This window comes from Gambusia affinis, linkage group LG20 (genome assembly GCF_019740435.1).
Source record: "Gambusia affinis linkage group LG20, SWU_Gaff_1.0, whole genome shotgun sequence".
Classification (NCBI taxonomy): domain Eukaryota; kingdom Metazoa; phylum Chordata; class Actinopteri; order Cyprinodontiformes; family Poeciliidae; genus Gambusia; species Gambusia affinis.
Genome location: NC_057887.1, coordinates 15924573 through 15947867, shown reverse-complemented (window position 1 = coordinate 15947867; position 23295 = coordinate 15924573). Strand labels below are relative to the sequence as shown.

Below are 23295 nucleotides of genomic sequence, written 5' to 3'. Positions count from 1 at the left end.
GTCACAACATACAAACATCATCCCATCATCACAACATCCAATTAATATTCAAAAAGGCTATGGGATTTTTATTCAAACAACTGAAGACGTTCAGACTTGCATGAAATTATCTCATCTTACCTGTGAGGAGAAACATGAAGCAAATTAAAGTAAAAATCATTGTCTGAGAGGTCAGTCTGGAGCTCTGTCCTGTTCGAGTAATCTTAAGATGTGATGTGTTAAAATCACTGTGTTAAAAGCCAACCTCCTCAGCACTTTGTCTGTCTGTTTAACAGCATTACTAATTTCCGTTGTGGTTTGGGATGAGTAATGCTTTATGAAAAGATAAGACAAATAGAAGAGGTTCTCTTCCAGGAAGTTAGAGGAAAAATAACTAATAAAAAGTTCATTTAGCAACAGGCAACAAAGTATTGAGACCACAATGCAAGATGTCAGTGATTTAAAAGCTTTTGAAAAAAAAGTGCATGACACATAGCTTCTGATCGTTAAAAAGACTTTACTTTCAAAGTAAAAGCACACATTTCAACATGCTATAATAGATTTCTCAGCCATTTATTCAGTTTAACAGTTTACAAATTTCTGGTACATTTTAGCACAATATGTAACAAATAGAACAGATTTAGGAATAGGCTTAAATGCTCTGGATAAACCATAAAGATTTTAATTTACCAAGACAGATGAAATGGATGTTTATCTCATAGCACAACATGCAAGATCATAAAATGGTGTTTGTGACATTAGAATGTCCCATCAGTTTCTTAAACACTTTGTGTATTTATTTAAAAAGAGACACACATAGTAACGTTTCACATATTACCACATGATTCAATTATTCATACTGCAAGTCTTTTTGCTGAATTATGAATAGCACATACTAATCCACTTTACATATACGATCATTTTTATTTTTCAGTGGAGCCCAAAGTTGATTATTAACACCATTGCACAAATCACCAGCTTTAGCAAAGCAAAACTGTGCGGTACGGAAAAAATAAATGATCAGACAACACACAACACTTCTTGAAATGAATAAAACACGCAAAAGTCAAACATGCCAATGTTCAAAATAAACAAAAAGTAACTATTTGTTCATTTAATCACTACTCATCTGCAGAATACCACATTATAGAGATAAACAGTAAAAACAGGACAACTGCTGTGACATAAAAAACTGCAAAAGCCTTGTTTATTTTCTGTGTAGTTCTGGTCCAGTAACCAACTTTATCCTCTTCCTGTCTGCCGCTGAGAAGAGTTATTGATCTCTTGATTTCTCCAAGCTCATCTGACATCTTTTCGAGTGCAATGGAGACTTCGGTAACTCCACCCATATTGCCCTGCAGACATGTTTGTCATCAAACTCATAATGAACTTCATGCAGAAAGATGCTACTTTTAAAGTTCTTACCTCTTTTCCAATGGAAACCTTTCCATCACTTGAGTTTTTGTTTACAGATGTACAGTTGCTACAATTCTTGATTCCTGAAAAAATGAAGTATATTTTGTCCAGGCTTGAGCATTTGAATCAAAACAGAACATGACTGAGTGAACATTCAAACTGATTAAAGTTTGATCTCACCAATCAAACATGTGTGCGAGTTGGTCAGTTTCTCCTCCTGACCTTCAATTGGGTCTTTTGTCTTTTCCTGTTCATTATCCTGCCATGTGTCTCTGTTAATTAGATGAATCACCAAAATAGTTTCCAACAGGCTGAGCAGCATAAGAGAAAAAGTCCCAATGCAATAAACCGCTGAGGGGGAGCAAAGAGATAACAAACATATGTTGTTCAAACAAATATAAATAAATATAAATGAAATCAGATATTTACACCAGGTATAAAGACACATCTACGTTATTCTCACTACATGAAGTTATATCAGATCAAAACTCTCTTGTTTTTGGCATAGTTAGAATTACCAAAACTATTTACAATTAGTACAACAATTTTGAACAGAGCATTGTTTAGGGCTTCTTGTATAATGTTCTTTTATTTCAGAAGTTTACATGCATTGTTGCGTTTGGAGTATAAACAGGGGGTGCTAGGATCGCCTGGTGACAGCATGATGTTGTGGGGCTGGTTTGCTGCAGGAGGAACTGGTGCACTTCCTAAAATAGATGGAAACTGAAAGGGCGTGAGAGAGTAAGGCAACAATAACCTGACTGACCAGTTAGACCAGTTATGTCAGGAGGAACAGACCAGAACTCCAGCAAATTATTACTAGAAGCTTGTGGAAGAAAAGCTAATAAGTTTCATCCAAGTCATACGATTTAAAGTAGCTCTGATACTGACCAAATGTATGCAGGCTTCTGAATTTGAAGAAAGTTACAAAAAGAATCTCTAAGAAACATCCTTACTAAACTTTTTGACATTTAGCAAATAGAAACAATCTTAGTATTTGTAACTAAGCTAAAAGAAGAAAAGTTTGGTCTGATTTAACTTCAGACCAGTGAACAAAAATGTAATTGTGTCTTTCTATATAAATATCTGGTTTCAGCTGTATTTGTAAAAGAAAAAATGCTTAACCTATTAATGGAATCTTATCCGAAGAAGATGGAAGAATGTCATTGAGAATGAGCTGCATCACTGTGACGGCAAGCAGAACGGTGATTTTGAAGCCAACCTTCTCACCACCGGTGTCTGACATCAGGAGGGAAGCGAAGTCCAGACACAGTAAGAAAAGGACAGGCAGCAAGAAGTTTGCAATGTAGAGAACAGACCTCCGCTTCATGTTTATCTGAAAAAACGTGGGAGAAATTAATTTCCTCCCATTCTGCAAAAACATAAGTAACCATATACAATGTGAGAGAGCATTTGAAGCAAACCAAATGGTAAAGTTTAGCATTCTAATGCAAAAAACAATGGATTGCATTAGGTGGACTAATGCAATCCATCTAGGCCACTTCAGTGAGAACACTTTTCTAATCTGTGGTTCATACTAATAGTGAATCAGAAACAACACAAGCATCTAGAGGTTGTAAATATGACTTTCAGAGGTTGAAACTAATAATCAAAAGGCTGAAAAATTGTGTTTAAATAACATGGTTGTTAGCTTCAGGTGGGCTAGTCTGAGTATCTCAAATACTGTTGATATACTGCAGGTTTATAAAGTATCGTCAGAAAAAGACAAAACATTCAGTGAACTCCAGTTGAGAGGCATTTGAGGGGGTAGAACTGCATGTATTGACATTAAAGCTGCGGTAATTTTTATTGAAATATGTTTTTGCATATTTGTTAGAACTGTCACTATATTGGGACAGTGTAATGAGACAGATGATCTGTAAAAAAATCAAGCTCCTCTGCCCCCTTGTGGTCCTGCTGTCATCTGCAGAAATACACCAAAACAAATGGCCAAAAACAACCAGCCAGAGCAAGGAGGAGGACCTTTGTGCTGCAGTCATGCTCCTGTATGCACTGCTCACCTCACGCCCCTGTATGCACTGCTCACCTCACGCCCTCCCAGTCAGTGCGTACAAGCTCTGGCTGTGCAAATGGTGAAGAAACAAGTTACTGCTTACTTAAGCAGTAACTTAAGTAAGCTTAAGTAAGCAGTGGAGCCTGTCATGAATGACAGGGTCCACTGTGGAGGTGGAGCTTTTAGCCCAGCAGAGAGAAATGTGTGAACATCATGTACATGAGTGATTAACAGCGCTAAAACCCTCCTCCTGACTCCCACAGGAAAACAACCAATTTGTCTTATACATTAAATTTGTCTGTACTTAAATTCATGCAAAGATAAAGGAAAAAAATACATCAAGACATTAAGTTGAGCTGTTAAAAATACTTACTGTGTAAACAATCATTGTTTGATTGAAGCCAAAATGGTTGACGGTTTTGCTTGTGACCGTCATGCCGACAAACAGCCACTCATACTGCGTCTCCATAGCTTTTTGAGACCACTCTGAGATCTCCGAATTGTTCTTGAAGTAAAATAACTTTATTTCTTCATCTGAGTCAGAAAAACAGACAAACCAAAATGGCTTTATAGACTAATCCCAGCATGTTATCATGGAAAATGCACATGTGGCATATTGCTTTTGTTACGCAAACGCAATCTATAAAGTCAGTTAAAATATGTTTTGGAGTTTACCTGAGTGCATAATGGACTTGAAGGAGATGTTGCAGCTCTGAATGTCAAATGGGAATTTGTAAACGCGCATCCTGCATGTGCTGATCACCACCTGGTCATTTCTGAATTCAACCCAGCCGTAGTTCCTGATGTTGAGATTAGGGCTTGGAGAGGCTTTGTCCTGCTCTGTCCTACAGAACAATAAATGCAGACAATGACCTTCAAATTAAGCCACTGTGGTGTGTCTCAGTTAAGCAATTAGATAAAATTACTCATTTTTTACCAAGTGCTTTGCTTGGAGGCAAAAATTTAATTTTAATGTTGTAGTGGAACTGTTGGAATTTGAGTTAGCAGCATTTTATAAGATGAGTTTCTCTAATGGACTTGATTTTGTTTGGTTTGGTTATTTTTGTCCACTCCAATCTGTTTAGGAATGTGAGCAAATATGAACTGTAACCCAACTTACATTTCCTCAATAGTCATATCTGGCATCCACAAATATTTAGTGGGGACTAAGATATGTGTGGTTCCACAAAATTGCTCCGGGTCCCACCAGATGTGCTCATTGTCCCATCTCTACTTAGGGGAAAGATAGGGTTGATGTTAAAATTAAAAGATAAACGTAGGGATAGAGAAAAGTCTAATTTAAAAGGAAAATAAAAAAACAATCTTCACAAAATTGACAAATGGGTGAAGTAAGTAAAACTCACCAAGTAAATCCAAATATATGCAATGAAAGTTTGGTCACTTTCTCTCTATGAGAAAAGGAAAGAAGTTGAGTGATTTTTTTTTTTTTTCATCAGCAAAATAACATTTAACAACACTATATGAAACAGCTCTTAAATCATGAATAGCTTATGACACTTTATAAGCCTGTCCTGCCTTAGAAGTGATTATTTACAACTTTTGAGAACATATTCAGAGAAGGTTCTCAAAGAAAAAGAAAAATTTTCCATTCAGTGGAAAATACTTCCTCTTAAGTCAAAATTTTGATGATATATGATACTTAAACAATAAATAATGTTAGTGGTATCAGTCATGTGTTCATTTTCGGATCAATACCAAAATATGCAGTATCACACACCTCTACAAAATTTGGAAAAGTCCAGCTGTTATGACTACTTATATCAAGCATTGCGGGATGTTTTAAATACTTACCACATCTAGAATAGCATAAATCCTCATGTCTAGAAGTACCCACGTCAAATGCCTTTGGTGTTTAACGGGCCGACCCACAGTGTACTTGTTACTGTCCTGGGTTAGATTCAGGTGGTTCAAAACAGCCTGAGTACTGCATTCTTCTGGAGAATGAACCTCATGTTCTGAAAGTATAGCAAGCATGGACGAGTTCACTTATTATCAAACACAATAATGAAATGTTGACTTTCACTCCTGTTTTAACTTTTGTGCCTTCTGTTCAATAAATCTTTCAGTCAACATGCTGTATATAGTGTAAAAAATTTTAATTATTCACTACCCATTGCCAGCTTCTATCATGAACAGATAAACCCTCTTTTTTCAGGAATACAGTAACAACATTGTTTGAATGTGACTGTGGTCACAGAACTATAAAAGATGGATTTTTAACAAAACTGCATAGAAACAAATAAGCTGCTTGTTGAAGCAATCATTTGCCAAATTTTGCATCCTAAAAGAGCGTAGAAAGAACTTTACTGTCATTGTTTGTCTAAAAGAAAGCAAATGAGTTTTGTTGTGAAGTATGACTGAAAATAAAGTACTAACATTGCAGTTAAATAAAGAGAGATAGTTAAAAGCAATACATTATGTAAATTTATAAGTGTAAAAGTCAATGGATTTGTATGTTCAGTCAAAAATCGCTCCTTGGGCTCTTTAGGTCCTGAGGTTGTATGCTCTACTTCAGTTTGTTACATGAATTGATATTTATTTAGCATTAATAATATTGTTAATTTATTATTTCCACTATTATCTAGATTTCCATTTTATTTTCTATCTTATAGCTTAATTAATTTCCTTTTTTTTGTCATTATTTTTCCTGTTTTTCCATAGCGTGTATTTATTACATATGATTTTTATTTAACATCACAATTTATTTAGATATTTTGCATTTTTCTGCTTTATAAAATATTGTCACTTATTTATTAAAGTTTTTTCAGGGTCTGTCCTACAAATCTTGTTAGATAGTTTATAAATGTAAATCTCACTTAAATGTTACTGTGAAATTAAAATCTTATTCTTTCAACAGATCCTGTATTTTGAGATACTTTTTAAACATAAATATCTGTCTGTATCTATGTTTTTAATATATCTGATATAATATCCACTTACCTCGAATTTGTTCAAAGACCAGCTTCATATTTTCTATGCTTGGGTACTCCATTATACTTATATTTATACTTCCTGAAAAAGAGAAGATAGTGTTTGTTCTTGGTAAAAACACAGGTAAACTTTAAAATAATACAGAAATGTTCCATCATATTATATGTGCTTGTGTAAATAAAATGTATAAAAACATATTTGTTTTATTGCCACATTATATTTGGCATATACAGCTCAGTATATGCCATATGTCATTGTCAAATTATACAGACTGTCCATCTCTCTTTTATTGGTGTGATTAAATAATTTTCTGTCAAACATGAAATAATACATTCATTTATTGAATAATTCAGGAATTTCTTTGTCTGCACAAATGGGTTTGAATTTGCTTAACGAATAAAAACAGACTCTCCTTTCAGGAGATTATTAACATTCCCCAAAATAGTTTTTATCTTTAGACAACCTGAGTAACAACAATAAGATCATTAATTATGAGAGCAAACAGTACGTTGGGTTTGGTTTTTAAATTTATCTAATTTTAAGTGATTTAAGTCATTGACTTTTGTACCAGGCATTAAGAGTAAGGGTTCATCAGGGTTTGGATCAGTGGTATTTCCACCTGACAGAAAGAGAGACACAATAATACACAATAATAAAGACTTACATTTCTGATATATTTATTTGATTTTAGGTGAAAAATGTTTTCAAAGACTCAAAGTTTACCAAAATATCTTGTAAATCCAATTTGGGCACACAAATATATTCACAGAAATATTTTTATAATTTAGCTCAACAATTTGAAATGTAATTTTTGAGATAACATACAACCTATATCAGGGATTGTTGACTGAGGTGAGTAAACTTCTGGATCAGAGGTATTTCCACCTGATAGAAAAAGAACATTTTTCACAAATGTCACCAATGTTATCTCTATGTAGACACCGCTGTGCATCTTTTAAATTCAGAAACATTGTAATATACCCTAAATCATCCACAAGCTAAATAGGAACCTTTGAACCACCTTGATGACCTTGATGACCACAGCAGAGATTGGAGAGTCTGAACTAAAGTTTTCAAACTCCAATTCCTTAAATGGGAGCTATTATGGAGGTTTATTGTGGTTACCTTTTAATAACTAAAACTTGCAAGTACTTATACCTCCTCCAAAAACACAAAACTACCTACGTTATTAGTTCAAACACAAAATATACCTTATTATGCGTTAATGTGCACAGTAGAAACTGTCTTAGTACTACCACAAAAACTAATATCTACAACATTCCTCATTTTCGCTCTAGAGGGTAAAATTAGCATGAGAAAAAATTCTGCTCCCAGGATGTATTTTATTTTGAATATTTTACATATGTACTATAAAAACATCTGTGAATATGCATATTTTTCATGAGTAATTGGGAATTACATTCCACAGAAAAATATATGACAGCAAAGACGCATATTTTCAGATTTACTCCATTTGACTTAGATGAGAAATATTTTCAGTTCACCCAAATATTTTACAATGAAGTGTGACAGATGCAAATACATAATGTTCACAGAAGCATTTCTACAATTTATATCAACGTTTTAAAGTATGCTTTTGAGATAATGTGTGGTATGATAATTCAACCTTCAAGGACTTTTAGAATATTAGTTTCTTACCTGACATTTCGTCAAACATTCCAGATGATCCTGGAAGATCTTCAAGTTGTTGTTGTTGTAACGATGAAGTATTTCCATCTGAAAGCAAAAATTTACTATTACATTCATAAATTGTTCTGAAGACATCTTGACATAAATGTCACATGCCTAGACTGGGATATTTGTTGTTAAAAACTTAGACTTTACTGTCTGGTGTTTTTATGTTTCCTGTCAGCTTGCAGAGACATTTGCACATTTCTCTATCACAAACTGAAGAATGTATTCATTAGTAGTTCAATTTTGGTTTTTGTAAAAAAGTGTAATATAAATTATTAATTCAATCACCTTAAAAGAGCTAAATACCTGTGACAATGTTCAATTCATTTGACCTTATGTCACGCCAGCTAGATGCTTTTCCTGCCTAAGTGGCAATAATTTAATTGTAGAGAACAGCAGAGAGGATAGCCATTAGCTGAGGTTTCAACATGGTGGTTAGAAAAAAAATAAGATGGAAGATGAAGCAGCGAAGCTAAGAATCAGTTGAGAAAATGAAACAAAAAGAGGACAGAAAGAAATCACAATTTCCTCCTGCCTCTGATTTTTTTGTTGCCATTTTCCTCCAAATTTATGGATGTATCATGAGATTTTGTTCATTACTTTTACTAGCCTATTTTTCCAAAAGCAAGGTCTCAACAGCAGATGGGATTTAAACATTACTTTGAATAAAAAAACACTTTTTGTTCATTTGTAACTGTAACATTAGTTTTAGACACACTACTAGAAGGGTGTCTTGTAAAATGAAGATATTTCCACCCCAGTTTGCCACTATTGATGAGAGGGGCGGCCATATTGAAACACAAATTAACCCATACAAGTCCTAACTGGGGGTAGACGAGGTTCCTCCCACTTCCTCAGTGGGAAGTTCGACTTCTCTGGACATTCTGGTTGATTTTCCCAAATGGGAAGTCAGAATCTCATGACTTGTAGTTAATCTCATTAATCGTAACTCCATAAGACTAAACTGAGAGAGGCAGAAAAATTACAAACAGTAGCAAGACAAATTAACACAATGGCGATGAACTGTAACTCAAAAAGAATTATAAATCAATTAGGAAAGGTCTGACATTAATTAAAGAGAAATGAAGTCAAAAGTACAAAAATCAAAAGCAAGAATAAACTAAAGAACTACCCACCAATGAAATGAACAAATATGGCAAAGCCTTTAGAACAGTAACAGCAAAAAAAAACAGAGTATGGCAAGCTCTATAGCATAGAATAACAATCATGAAATGATTAAAACCAAACCCCAAACACCCATAGATAGTGACACATAGTGCGCAGCTTGATTTTTTTAAAATTTTTAAATCATTAGAAAACTGTCTACTCCTGTTGTTGCTCTGCAAATCAGTCAGACAGATTGACTCTACTACTCCCAAACGTACAATATTACAGATAAAATCTTTGTTAGTCATTTGGTTCACGTTGAGAACCTCAGAGGGACAGTGTGAATCCATTCAGAATAAGTTCTTTATATAGTTTGTGCAGAATGTTTGTAAATCCATCCACTCTCCATTACTGCTTATCCTTGTATTTTAAACTGCATTAGATCTAAACACTGATGTTTTTAATTATTTACAACTACCTCTCAATGGTTTACAGAGAGCAAAGGGAATCATGCATATAATCATTTGCATTTTCTATTTTCTTTAGTAACTACTATAAAAGTAACCCAGAATTCTTAAAATAAATGCCTTGATTTTCAATGTTTCTTCTCAAAAGTTATAACAAGCATACCTTTATTAAATTGTTTTGTTAAACAAAGCAAATTGTGCCCTGCGACAGACTGGCGACCAGTCCAGAGTGTACCCCGCCTCTCGCTCGGAACGTAGCTGGAGATTGGCACCAGCAACCCTCCCAACCCCATTAACAATGGATGGATGGACAAAGCAAATTGTGTTACTGATCCCTGAATGCTTCCTCCACTCCTTCAAAACAATAACTTCTTTCATGTCACTACAATTCTAGAAACTCTAAAACATGAACATTGCTATGAAATATGTCACAAACTTTGCAATAAAATCCCAAAATTAAATCACATATTTTGTGGTACACCTGTATATGTTATCTTTGCTTACCTGTAAGGAGGAGCAGAGTAAAGAAACCTGCAAGAATCATGCCTGTAAGGCTGGTGAGTTTCTCTGTTGACTGAGTGAAAAATGTTTCCTGTTGCTTTTGTGTCACTGCCTGTACTGGAGGGAGGGCAGGGCTTTACATTATTAGGAAATTACATTATGTTGTTTTTTTAACTGTAGGATCTGAATTTAAAGTATTTGGTGCAGTGATTTTAAGTTTTTTGAGTCTGGTGTATGTTTTCAAAACCAACACAATCATTTAATCAATCATTCAACATATTTGATGACAATGAGAGTAAGAAAAGAGGAAACATTTGCTACCACAAGATATGAAGAACATTCCAGAAAATGCTTGTTATCAATAAAGAAAAACAATAAAAATGTGAAATCCATAATTAAAAACTACATTGATCTTCTAAGCTAAACAATAAGTACTAATATTTGTACCAAGATTAAATAGTAATGCAAAATGACCAACAGTTTTTTTTTTTTTGTTTTTGTTTTTTTGTGGTTGTACTACATCATAGAGCAAAGTGCTCCAGTGACCACAAACTTCCACATTAGGTTTTTTAATAGAAGGATGTGGGAAAACAAAGCTTTTATATGAACATAGTCATTTTTTTGCCACAGCAAGATGTCAGAAACAAAACCAAAGTTTATAGTAATAAAAAAAACAATGGAATTACAAAGAATATTTGTCTGTGTCGCACATGTGTTTATGCTTCTGTGTGTGTGTATGTGTATATATAGATTTATGGAGCTGTGGAACAATTAAGAAACCACTTAAATTTGTCAACTACATTTTCTATAGGTATATGTTTGAGTAAAATGAACTTTGTTCTTTTATTCTATGAACTACTGACAACATGTCTCCAAAATTCCAAGCAAAAATTTTGCATTTATTAGCAGAAAATGAGAAATGGCCAAAATAATGAAAAATATACAAGACTTTCAGACCTCAGATAATGCAAAGAAAACAAGTTTATATTAGTTGAGAGACAATAATACTAATGTTTTAACTCAGAAATCAGTATTTGGTGGAACTATGAGGTTTACAATGGGGTTCAATGCAGTGACCTCTTATTTTTTTCCAGAGCTGTATATATATGTGTCTATATATGTGTGTAAATCTTGCATAAATCTCTGAATATTGTGAATACTTGGTTTTTTGTATTATTTTTTCCTAGTTTGAGTGTCTACATTAACATTCAGCTGTACATCTGTTTATCTTCTTACTTTGCAAAGTGCTACTGACTCTGACCACAATGAAAATTATAAATGAATACTTTCAGAAAGAAAGCAATGATGGTAAATTGACAAGATATAAGTGCTGAGGGTGTTGGCCTCTTATGGCAGTCATATTGGTACAAAAAGCTTTAAATAGTTCAGAGAAGAGAAAGCTGCCCTCAGATCACAGCCATGGTTCTTGTTCTCATCTGTTTTCTGCTCTTTGCAGGTAAGCTAAGATGATTTTTGTTCTAGGCTAGACTGATATGCTTCTTAATAATGTAAACTATGTTGTACTTTTATTCATTATGTAATTAAAGTGAGATTTGTTGTTTTAATTATTGCTATTTATTTCATCTATTGCACAATAAATGAGAAGTTTACTGAGAAATTTCTGGGGCCTAATTTGAAATAAAAAAACAAAACTCAAAGGCCTCAAAGATTTAGAGAATTTGATTTTTATTCTAATAATTATTTGTTCAAGTTTTTAAAATATTTTCACAAATATTTATTTCAAGTCCAACAATTGATTGTTGCTGAATGTCTATGAAAAGAGCAGGATCAGGAAAAAAAAAAAAAGTAAAAGACTTTCAACTTTTTCCTTCTGCTGTTTAGTTTATGGAAGGAAATGTGTTCAGCCTGTTTGGATTTTCATTGAACCTCAATGATGAAATTATTTGTAAAGCAACTGGATGCACTCTGACCTTTGTAATTTTGTGGCTTTTGGTTCTTTAGTTTGGTTTTTCATTAATGACCAAACAATGAAACTTGTTTGATTTTTGTGACCCATTTTTCAGCGTTTCATACAAGATGATTGAATTTAACCTGCTTTAGCGAATTGGGAGTTTGGGGAGATTCTTGCAATAATGTCCCGTTTTATATTCTGGCTTAGAATATGCCTTGCGAACATATTCCTTCACTTTGTAGTTTGGAACATTTTTGTCAAGACTCTGGGTTTGTTTTTGCTTTTCATTTTATTTATCAGTTATGTTTTAGTTCACTCTTTGATTTATTCTTCTTTATTATTGTCATTTTTTTTTTAGATATTTCTCAGTTTTGTGTTTCTGTATTTCAGTCCATCATACTGTTTCAAGTTATCTTGTCACTCTGGATTTAGTTATGCTTTTGTGTCTGAGTGTACGTCTATCGTTCTGTAGTGATTCTTCATAGGTTATTTATTTGTCTAGTCCTTCTAGTTATTCTAACTCTGTGTTCCTTAGTTCCTATTACTTTTAGATCTGCCTTGTTTCTGTGTGGTTCTTAGTTCCCTCGTATGTCTTTGTCTCTTTTTAGTTTATTACGTTTCCTTTAGTCTTACTGTTTCTTTATTATTAGAATCATTTGAAGCTCCTTGTGTTTCCCCTCTCACTTTATTTTGTGCTCCCCTGTATATCTTCCCTTCTTCCCTGTGCCATCTTCTCCCTGCCCCTCAGCCTGACTCCTGCTCCAACTATTTATACCTGCAATCAGTTACCTCATCAAACCAGTCCCATTTTTTCCACTTTCTACCTCCCAGTACTTGGGTTCCTCTACTTCAGTCACAATTTGCCAGTTCATCACTTCCCTGATATTCTAGTCACCTTTGCTTGTCCCTGTTTCTTGGTTTCCTCATGTCTCTGCATTGGATTTATTTTTACTCCTTGGACTTTTGTTTTTCTTGTAAGTTTGGATTCTTGTTTTTCTTTAAAGTTTCAAACTCACCACATCTCCTGCTTGCTCCTATTGGGTCCCCTCAATACTTCATGACAATTTTGTCACTATACAAATGGAAATTTTAATATTTCTTTTTTTTGTGTGATACACCAACACAAAGTAATGCATTATTGTGAGATAATGTTGAAAATTACTTGGTTTCCAGATTCTTCTGTACCGAACATTTTGAAAAATGTGTTGTACATTTGCATTCAACCACTATATAAATCCATTCTCAACATTCTCTTTTTGTTTTTGTTTTTCTGAAAATGGACAGTGACATAAAGTAACATTATATAATTTCTGTCATCAGGTGGATTAACATCCAGTTTGGAAACACAAGATGACCTTGACAACCAGTCGAACTATAATCAGAGTTACACAAATCAATCAGGTAGGAAATGTAATCTAACATTTTTTTTCTGAACAGTAATTATCGTCACCAATGAATGTTCCTACTGTAAGATTCAGTGCAGCAATTTTATTTCTTTGTATAGTGAAGTTTTGATAAATTTGTCATCTGGTCAACATTAGAGCGGCTGCTAGTGTTTTAGCTCCCTGCTTAACAATTTTATATCTGAGCACAGATTAATATATTTCTGCACCATTTAATCATAAAAAGTGTGATCATGAAATTATTTACAAATACATAATTTTGTATTTTTTCCATGACAGATGTGAATCCCACAAGTTATAGTACACCGGGTTATAATCCGACAGGTGAGAAAACTGGTAAGACCAAAATAATGTTTCTGACCAGAAAGCTACAAAAAAACAATTTAGATATCACTAGATAAGTTTGTTTTAAAAACATTTTGGCCAACAGTCTTCATGGCAGAAGAATATTGTATTGATGACTCATATTTTCAAACACAGCATTAAATTAACATAAACATCCCATTTATTATTCTGAATGATGAACACACAGCTGCTTACATCTGTTTATTATTCCTCTGAAAAACAACATTGTCAGGTTCAAACCCTGAAACACTTTGACACAAACACACACAGAGAGAGAGAGAGACAAGTTAATTAGATTTTACACTCAGAGTGGAGAGTGGGATAAAAGAAATCTCAGTCCTAGTTTCCTCAACCCGCTCTGAGATGTCTTTCCCCGCTCTTCCTCTTTAATACAATTGGGCGTGCCCTAGTTGCACAAGTTTGCAACTGCTAAGGGGAAAGGAGAAACCAGGTGCAAACACACAGTCATAAATTTTGTCTATCCAATGGAATCTCCTGTCTTGGCTCATGTGAGGTCTTAAGGCAGTTCCCGTGTCCCTGGGTCACAAGCTTTGACCTTTAGCCTCTTTTGGGGCATTTTCTTTATCAGCTTTTAGTTATGTCTTCAGAGTGGCTGGGATCTGCTTCCAATTTGGCATGCTTATCAGCTACCTGCAGACATCTCTCACAAAAACACAATACAGAAGAAAACAAAAGAATCTCACAGTCCTTAAAGTTAAATTTTGAGTATATACATCTGGAATATTATTTCCAAATCTAACAGACTTTGTAAAAACTCCAGATTTAAGGTGACGTTTTTTCCCAGAGTGACACAATATTAGTGAAATACTCAATGTTTTTCTAGATTTTGATTAGAACCATGAGCAGACCTGGAAGCAATCTTTACATTGTCATCATCCTTCCATGTTAATCTGGGAATTTGTATGCTTTGCGTGTGATTAGATTGTTGTCACTATAATCTTAAACAATGTTATTTGTATTTTGATAAATTTGTCATCTGGTCAACATTAGAGCAGCTGCTAGTGTTTTAGCTCCCTGCTTAACAATTTTATATCTGAGCACAGATTAATATATTTCTGCACCATTTAATCATAAAAAGTGTGATCATGAAATTATTTACAAATACATAATTTTGTATTTTTTCCATGACAGATGTGAATCCCACAAGTTATAGTACACCGGATTATAATACGACAGGTGAGAAAACTGGTAAGACCAAAATAATGTTTCTGACCAGAAAGCTACAAAAAAACAATTTAGATATCACTAGATAAGTTTGTTTTAAAAACATTTTGGCCAACAGTCTTCATGGCAGAAGAATATTGTATTGATGACTCATATTTTCAAACACAGCATTAAATTAACATAAACATCCCATTTATTATTCTGAATGATGAACACACAGCTGCTTACATCTGTTTATTATTCCTCTGAAAAACAACATTGTCAGGTTCAAACCCTGAAACACTTTGACACAAACACACACACAGAGAGAGAGAGAGAGAGAGAGACAAGTTAATTAGATTTTACACTCAGAGTGGAGAGTGGGAAAAAAGAAATCTCAGTCCTAGTCTCCTCAACCCGCTCTGAGATGTCTTTCCCCGTTCTTCCTCTTTAATACAATTGGGCGTGCCCTAGTTACACAAGTTTGCAACTGCTAAGGGGAAAGGAGAAACCAGCTGCAAACACACAGTCATAAATTTTGTCTATCCAATGGAATCTCCTGTCTTGGCTCATGTGAGGTCTTAAGGCAGTTCCCGTGTCCCTGGGTCACAAGCTTTGACCTTTAGCCTTTTTTGGGGCATTTTCTTTATCAGCTCTTAGTTTTGTCTTCAGATTGGCTGGGATCTGCTTCCAATTTGGCACGCTTATCAGCTTCCTGCAGACATCTCTCACAACAACACATTACAGAAGAAAACAAAAGAATCTCACAGTCCTTAAAGTTAAATTTTGAGTATATACATCTGGAATATTATTTCCAAATCTAACAGACTTTGTAAAAACTCCAGATTTAAGGTGATGTTTTTCCAAAGAGTGACACAATATTAGTGAAATACTCAATGTTTTTCTAGATTTTGATTAGAACCAAATATTGGAAACATTCTTTATATTGTCATCATCCTTACAGTTTAATCTGGGAATTTGTATGCTTCGCGTGTGATTGGATTGTTGTCACTATAATCTTAAGCAATGTTATTTGTATTTAAAGTTAATGTCCACCTTTACCCCATTTATTTTTCTTATCTTTTACTGATCTTTATCAGAATGAAACATCTTTTTAATATTCTTTCCAACTGATCTATTGACAGTTGAATTTTTCTCGTTTAGATTTTTTATTCAAAGCCAGAATTCAGACGTACAGATTTCAATGAAACAACACAGATTTTAATCCACAGTCTGGATTTGTCTGAAATGTGGCTTGAATTTAATCAACACTGGTGAAATATAAGTTTAAAAATACTAAATGGATAATTATGACTTAATCTTAAATCTTTTGTTAATATAATTTAAAACTGAATAAGTCTTTAATGTAAAAGTTTATTGGTTATGACCAATCACAAGATTGCTATACAGTGATCCCTCGCCACTTCGCGGTTCACTTATCGCGGATTCGCTATTTCGCGGATTTTCATAATGCTTTTTTTTATTTTTTTGGTGCATTGTGCTCTGCATTCTGATTCGCTAAAAACTCACTCCCGCTTCTTGTATCAAAACATGCTACGAATTGTGCTATCATTTTGTCGTCTCGTGCAGTTATGTGTACGTACATAAAACAGCTTGGCAAATTAACATTAAGTTGGCCAAATTATCTTGTAATTTCGAAGAAGAGAACACTGCAGAGCGCAGTCAGGATGCAGCAGTCTGAAGAGCAGTGAAACGGCCTACACGTGAGTCACTGTATTTGTATACAGTACATGTAATAGTTGCTAATTGTAAAAAAAAAAAAGTTTTCTATTTCGCGGATTTCACTTATCGCGGGTCGTTTTCGGAACGTAACCCCCGCGATAAACGAGGGATTACTGTAATACAATTTTCTAATTTTACAAAACCTCTTGCCTTTCTGGTGAATTTGGTACGGAATAATGGGCTTTCTGTTTTTGCAGGACGTAAGTGCGGCTACCGGGACGTTCTAGAGTATCTGAAGCTGAACAAAAGCAATGACACGTTTACCATGAACAGACCTGCTATACACTATAATAGCAAAACTTATGTTTACATTGATATGAGGATCTATGCCATTCTAGATGTGGTAAGTTCTTCTTCTTGTTCTCGTCTTACGTTGTCATTTTATTTCTGTTTGAATTCATTTTTATTTGTTTAGCTTTGAATGTGTGGTTTAGATTTATGTTATTTGTTATCTAATTAGTTATTTTATAGTCATATAATTATATTCATATTTACTGTGGTTCTCATGTTATCATATTGCCAGTTTTCTAATGTGAAATGCTAAGAACTGTTTGCAAGATCTTAAGTTGTTGTTTATCTGTATGCTAAATAATGGCTTTGCTGCATACAAATTTAAGAATGTTTTATTAACTACATGTAGCACAAGACCTGGTATAAAATCTACACTAGACGAACTTCTGGCCTAAAATTAAAAGTATTAATTTCAATCTATTCTAACTGTCTAACAACTGGTAATATTTCTCATTTTTCTTTATTCAGAGAGAAGCTGACCAGTCCTTTATATCATATATGTGGATTTATATGGTGAGTTTTCTCAGAAGGTTCATCTTTTCTCAGAAGACATAACAAATTAGCTGATGTTTGATTAGGAATCAGACTATTGACTCCATTTTGATTTTTCTCTCCCAAGGAGTGGGATAATGAATTCATCTGGTGGAATCCAAATGACTTTTGTGGACTTGAGGAAGTACTGGTTCCACGTGAATCTTTGTGGATGCCTGATATCATAATTGAAGAAATGTAAATCTGCTCATGTTATGTTTTAGGTTCTTTGGGTTCTTCTGGGTTTGTAGTTTGTTCTGTGTTCCTTAGTTTGTTATTTTTGATTAGAAGATCCTTGTTTTTGTTTTACTTTAATTCAGTCTTTCTTATTATGTTTATTCCTTCTGTATAGTTTTTCTTTGTTGCAGTTAAATTGATTTTCTCTGTTCCCTTGTTTGTGTGCTCTCTCTCTCTCCTCACACTCACAATCTGTTAGCCAATCAGCCTGGACTATTGGTCCAGCTTTCACTCTCAATTTTCAACTTCCTCTCCTTTGTTCACGGTTAATACCCCATTATTTTTCCTTCATGTGGTTCTTTGTATTCCTGTTTTTTTCTGTCTTCCTGGCTGTTTGTAAGTTCTTATTTTATTTTGTTTTTTACTAAAAATATCATATCTCCTCTCTGTCTCTGCATTTGGGTCCATCATCATCACTACATAAAAATGATAAGTTTAAAACTTGGTACAGTGAGGTAATATAAATTGAGACAAAGCAGTAAGATCTTACCTGCCATACAGTCAAAAGTAAATAATAATAATAAAAATTTTATCCCAGCCATGAAAGAATTATAACAGACTACAAACATAATATTTATTTTTTGGGTTATACATTTCAGCAACTACTGTAACATCAGGCCAGCTGAGTGGCATAGGATTAGGAAAAATCTGTTTAAAATGTAACTACTTAACTTTGCAGAGTTTTTAAAGTTATTTATTTTTGGTTTACTTCCACTTAGACATAAATTGTTAAACTTCAGTGGTGCACAAACACAATTTATGTAAACATTTTAGAAAGTCAAGTTATCTGATGGTCTGAAAGAGGCTATTGACCAAATGGTTTAAAGTAATGTTGGACTTAACCTTTTTATTACTTACAGGACTGAAAAGGATAAAAACCAGCCGAGCCCCTTTGTCTCAGTTAAATACGATGGCTGGGTGGATTACAGGGATGATAAGTTTATGATCAGCACCTGCAAGATGAACATTTTTAATTTCCCCTTTGACTTTCAGACCTGCCATCTCACCTTTAGGTCAATCTTATACTCTGGTAAGCCTTGTTTACATTTGTTTTAAAATCTTAGTATTTTATGGCTGTGTAGGTGTTGTATCAGACATGTGACACCTAGGATTAATGAGCTATTAAGTCAACCCTAAGCAATTATTTTGTTATCTGTATTTTAATTATTTATACTGTGACACTGACTAACATTAAATTACTGGCTTAATGACATTTAACTCCAAGAGATGGGAGTAGTGAGGGAAAGACTTACACTGAAGAAGACCAGCAGATGCTCTCATCTCCAGCATGACCTCAAATTGTGGCAGCTACAAGTTTCCCTTTTGGTGTCAGCTGCCTGATGCTGACACCAAAAGCAGCTGACACATTGGTGTCATTAGTAAGACATTAGTAAGCTGCTTCTGGCAATTGTGGCATCTGCCATGGCTTTTATGGCAGATCGAATTTTGAATATAAATAAATATATTTCAGAAAAATCTATATATAATAATAATAAAAACCAAGAATACAAATACATATGTACATGCAACCACCATTGATTTTTGTGCCATAGAAGCCGTTGTGTTTACTGACAGGTTAATGTCACTAAAGTAGTGGGGTCGGTCACAAAACCATGGCAGCTGTCACAGAAGATGTTTTCACATGAATTTGAATTATGTAATCTCATATTTATTACTAAATCAATCTGCTGTTTGTTTTTTCATTACAGATAAAGAATTATTTTTTTTAATTAAGAATGATAGTGAAATAATCACTCAGGAGTCTCAGGATAATATCCGGATGCAATACGAATGGAAGTTTCTCAATATCTCAGTCACTCAAAAATCTGTTCATAACTTTAACATCAACCAAACCGCTGTTGTCTACACTGTAAGTATTTCAAAAACAGGTCACACAAGGTTTTCAATTTTACAACTATTCTATTCTTCTTCTATTTTATTTACTCTGTGCTGAGCCAAGTCACGCTGTGTTTTCTTCCTGATTTAGGATGATTTAAGAGACAAATTCAATTTGGGTCTCCCTTCAATAAAAGTGATCAGATCCACCTGAAATGTTATTTTTAGTTCATGATGCAAATTTTTTTCATTCCTTCTTTTGCCAGGATCACAAAAAATCCTCAGTGGATACTATACTACTGTAGAGATGGTGCCTTTTGACAGACATGTGAAACAGTAAGGCTTTCCCTACTGAAAGCTGCAGTCTACATGAGCATCAGATTATCAATGTAAAATGGTTTACTTTCAATAATTTACATTCACTTTTATTGTTTAAAATACATTTTGATTTGATGTAGGGTTGGCACAGTGGTAGAGCGTGCAACCGAGTTCGAGTCCCGGATCATTGACCTTTGTCACATGTCTTCCTCTTCTTTCATAGCTCTCTTTCATGTCTGACAATTGTCAGATAAAGGCTTCTTGTGCTGACAAAACCTTCAAAAATAATAATAAAGGAATAATAATTTTTAAGAAGAATTTTTGCTATTCTTATTTTACCAACTTTGTAGGTAATTTAAAAAAATCATACTGAAGTGATTTTAACCATGTTACATATATTTTTACAGATAATCATGAAGAGAAAGTCTGCACTTTATGTCGTCAACTTCCTGCTGCCTGTCCTCTTCTTCTTGTGTCTGGACTTTGCCTCCCTCCTGATGCCGACTGGTGGTGGAGAGAAGATTAGTTTTAAGATCACGGTGCTACTTGCTGTTACAGTGATGCAGCTGATTCTCATTGAAATTCTACCTTTTACCTCAAGCAGGATTCCACTTATAGGTAAAAATCTCAAAGGTCTCCAGGGTGTCTCCTGCAGTTTTCCTACCCATCAAGTCTTTCCTCATTTCGTTATGTCACAGACGTTAATGTTTAATGTGATAAACAAAAGTGTGCATAATTGTGACAGAGTTCTCAAAATTTCAAACATGCATAATTGTAAACTCATATGTAGTCAATCCCCTGCTAAAGAAAGCATTGTACAGCATGTCACAGAATGTGCAGTGTTGGCTTCCCAGTACAAACGGCATTCTGCAGGCTGAAGAGTTTCATTTTGGTCTCATCTGAATGCAGCACCTTCTTCTGCTTTTTGGCTGTGTCCACTTACAACAGTGGTTTATAGCAAGCTGTAATTAAGACTTCTCATGATTGTTTTGACAGAGGGTTTCTTTCTGCATGATTAATATCTGAGTTTAACTTTGTAGAGTCACTAACACCACTGCTCATAAAATGTTGTTACTTAAGAAAACTAATTTTTCTTCGCTTTCTCAGTTCGGTGCCTCTTTGCACGATTTAGCTAATAATAACACAATTAAATACAAATGCATTTATGGAAGACAAAATGTAAAAATGTTAATAGATATCAGTTCAGCTGCTTGACTTCCTAAGTTATTGTTCCATGTTAAATTGAACATTTAATCATTAAGTCAAACAGCTACAAACTAAGGTCAAAAGATGCACTTAAAAATTATGGATTTAAATTCAACCTGCATTTGTTCCATAATGAACCATATGAACCAACAGTCTCACCATCATGTGCTCTCTGTTCCTACAAGTGATTTACTGCATTGGGGTTTTTGCTCTGATGCTGTCCAGCCTCATAGAGACCATTTTTGTGAATTATCTGATGGAAAAAGACTCTTCATCCCTGCAAGGCAAGAAAGAGAGTGACAAACTTCGTAAGAACCAAGATGTTTATAAAGATACAAACAATTTTCACTAATATCTAAGAAATTAGATTAAATTCAATCTAATCTCAATTTAATTGTAGTTTCTCATAATTTGTTGAACATTTCTTAATTGACATACATAGATCCATAAAGCTGTTGTGTTCACCCTCCGCTGTCTTCCACTTTCTTTCAGAAGTAATAAAAGCTTCCTCCATTGCCTCCACCTGTGATGAGATGACTGATCAAACACCATCTATGTGCAAAGGGGTTAGTGTAATCTTTTCAGGGGTTGACAATTAAACACGGTATTCAAGTTCCCATAACATAAGTTACAAAGCTTGTAGTTTGTAAAAAACAAAACAAAACAAAAGAAAACAGATAATCAGATACTCTCTTGTGATAAGCAATGTGTTGACCCATTATCTGGTTTATACCTTCTGACTCTGATTCTTGCAGGGCAGCAGCAGCCAACTGACTGAATTATTCCTGGCAGTGGAGAAAGTATCAGATGAACTTGGAGAGGTGAAGAAAATTGTCCTTGACAAAGAGTCTGAAGAGAAGAAGGATGGTTACTGGACCGGAGTTGCCAAGAAAGTAGACAAGATTTTTTCCATTTTATATGTCTTGGCAGCCATTCTGTTTTTATTTGTCGTCTTCTCAGTGTGGATCTCAAAATCAATCGTACCTGATTCAAATAGTGATTAAGATGCCTGAGAAAGCAACATCTCATCATGGAGCTGGTGATTCACTTTGACTAACAAAGTAATTGAAACTCAACAAGTACAATTAGTGATGTTAAAAACACCATCAAGGTATTGTGCCAAAAGAAAAATGGTGAAACGATGTCACACTGGCACTCTTCTTCCCACATATATTCGTGAATAAAATTGACCTGAATTCGGCATTCATGCAATGAAAACACAAATTCTTGTCATGTATTTTTATAGAATTGAAATGATGGTTCCTCATATGCAGTTTTGAATATTTAATGTAGAGGAAATTTACTGGTAAACTTTGCAATTTGCGAATGTATGAGGGCAGAAACAAATAAGCAAATATGTGGGAAAAATTCAAGCTCCTTTCTCCTCCTGCTGCCACTTGCAGAAATAAACCGCTCTTCTTCAGAAACAACCATGAGAGTCTTAGACCATGTTCACACTGCATCCTGAAGTGATCCAAATCCAATTTTATTTATTTATGTTTTCTTTTTATCGTTTTTTATTTTTCATTTTGACCTGGCCGTTCACATTTCCAAATATATATGACTATGTGATTTTCAGTGTGAAATGGTAACTACCTGCAATGGTACCGCATGAGCAGCAGAGGGCGCAGTAACAGCGTTCTCAGTGTTTTGTCAACCACCAGAAAAAAAGAAGTAGTGTTCAGTATTTAGTGGTCGCATTTGAAAAGATCAGATACAGGTTGCATTAAGGTCAAAAAATCAGATCACTTAGGGTTGCATTGTGAACAAGGTGTTGGTTGTGTCAATCACACTCATCGTTGTTTAACCTTATGTTACAGGAAAATTGACAAATTGTCACTTTCACTGCAGACTCCGCTGTGGGGGGAAGCTGTAGTGCAGCAGAGAGCAAAGGGGAGGAACATGTAAGGTGTGCTGCTTCAAAATTTTTAGTCCAAATTCAAAGTTTTCTCAGAACTATTTGCTGCTGCTTTATTAATTATGTGATAACTTTTGGCAAAAAATCTCTACAATCTATACAGAATCTTAAAATGCATCCAAAAGGTCAGAACTTCATTCACTTTATTATAAAATGCTGTGTCATGCAAAACCATTCATGCTTCTTAAATGCTTTTATCTTTTTTCACATTACAACAGCAAACATTTTTTTGAAATCTGGTGACAAAAAAACTGTAAAGT

At 34.3% G+C, this 23295-nt stretch overlaps 2 protein-coding genes across 2 annotated transcripts; one reads left to right on the top strand and one right to left on the bottom strand.

Annotated features, from left to right (window-relative positions):
• Nucleotides 1–1100: 1100 nt before the first annotated feature.
• On the bottom strand, nucleotides 1101–10174 carry LOC122823098 (5-hydroxytryptamine receptor 3A-like). Its single transcript, XM_044102364.1, has 14 exons — nucleotides 10135–10174; nucleotides 8021–8098; nucleotides 7190–7246; nucleotides 6930–6980; nucleotides 6371–6442; nucleotides 5222–5385; nucleotides 4774–4818; nucleotides 4530–4639; nucleotides 4085–4254; nucleotides 3783–3943; nucleotides 2521–2731; nucleotides 1576–1746; nucleotides 1405–1478; nucleotides 1101–1334 (listed from the first exon to the last, which is right to left on the bottom strand). Exons 1-14 carry the CDS (start codon nucleotides 10172–10174, stop codon nucleotides 1101–1103), a joined length of 1638 nt encoding a protein of 545 aa, XP_043958299.1.
• A 1376-nt stretch (nucleotides 10175–11550) lies between these two features.
• LOC122823484 (5-hydroxytryptamine receptor 3A-like) lies at nucleotides 11551–23010 on the top strand. The gene is made up of 13 exons (XM_044103149.1): nucleotides 11551–11587; nucleotides 13364–13444; nucleotides 13726–13770; nucleotides 14944–15000; nucleotides 16896–17041; nucleotides 17458–17502; nucleotides 17609–17718; nucleotides 18618–18787; nucleotides 19467–19627; nucleotides 20319–20529; nucleotides 21303–21425; nucleotides 21610–21683; nucleotides 21873–23010. The coding sequence occupies exons 1-13, from the start codon at nucleotides 11551–11553 to the stop codon at nucleotides 22119–22121; spliced, it is 1509 nt and encodes a 502-aa protein (XP_043959084.1). The 3' UTR covers nucleotides 22122–23010.
• The last annotated feature ends 285 nt before the right edge of the window (nucleotides 23011–23295 follow it).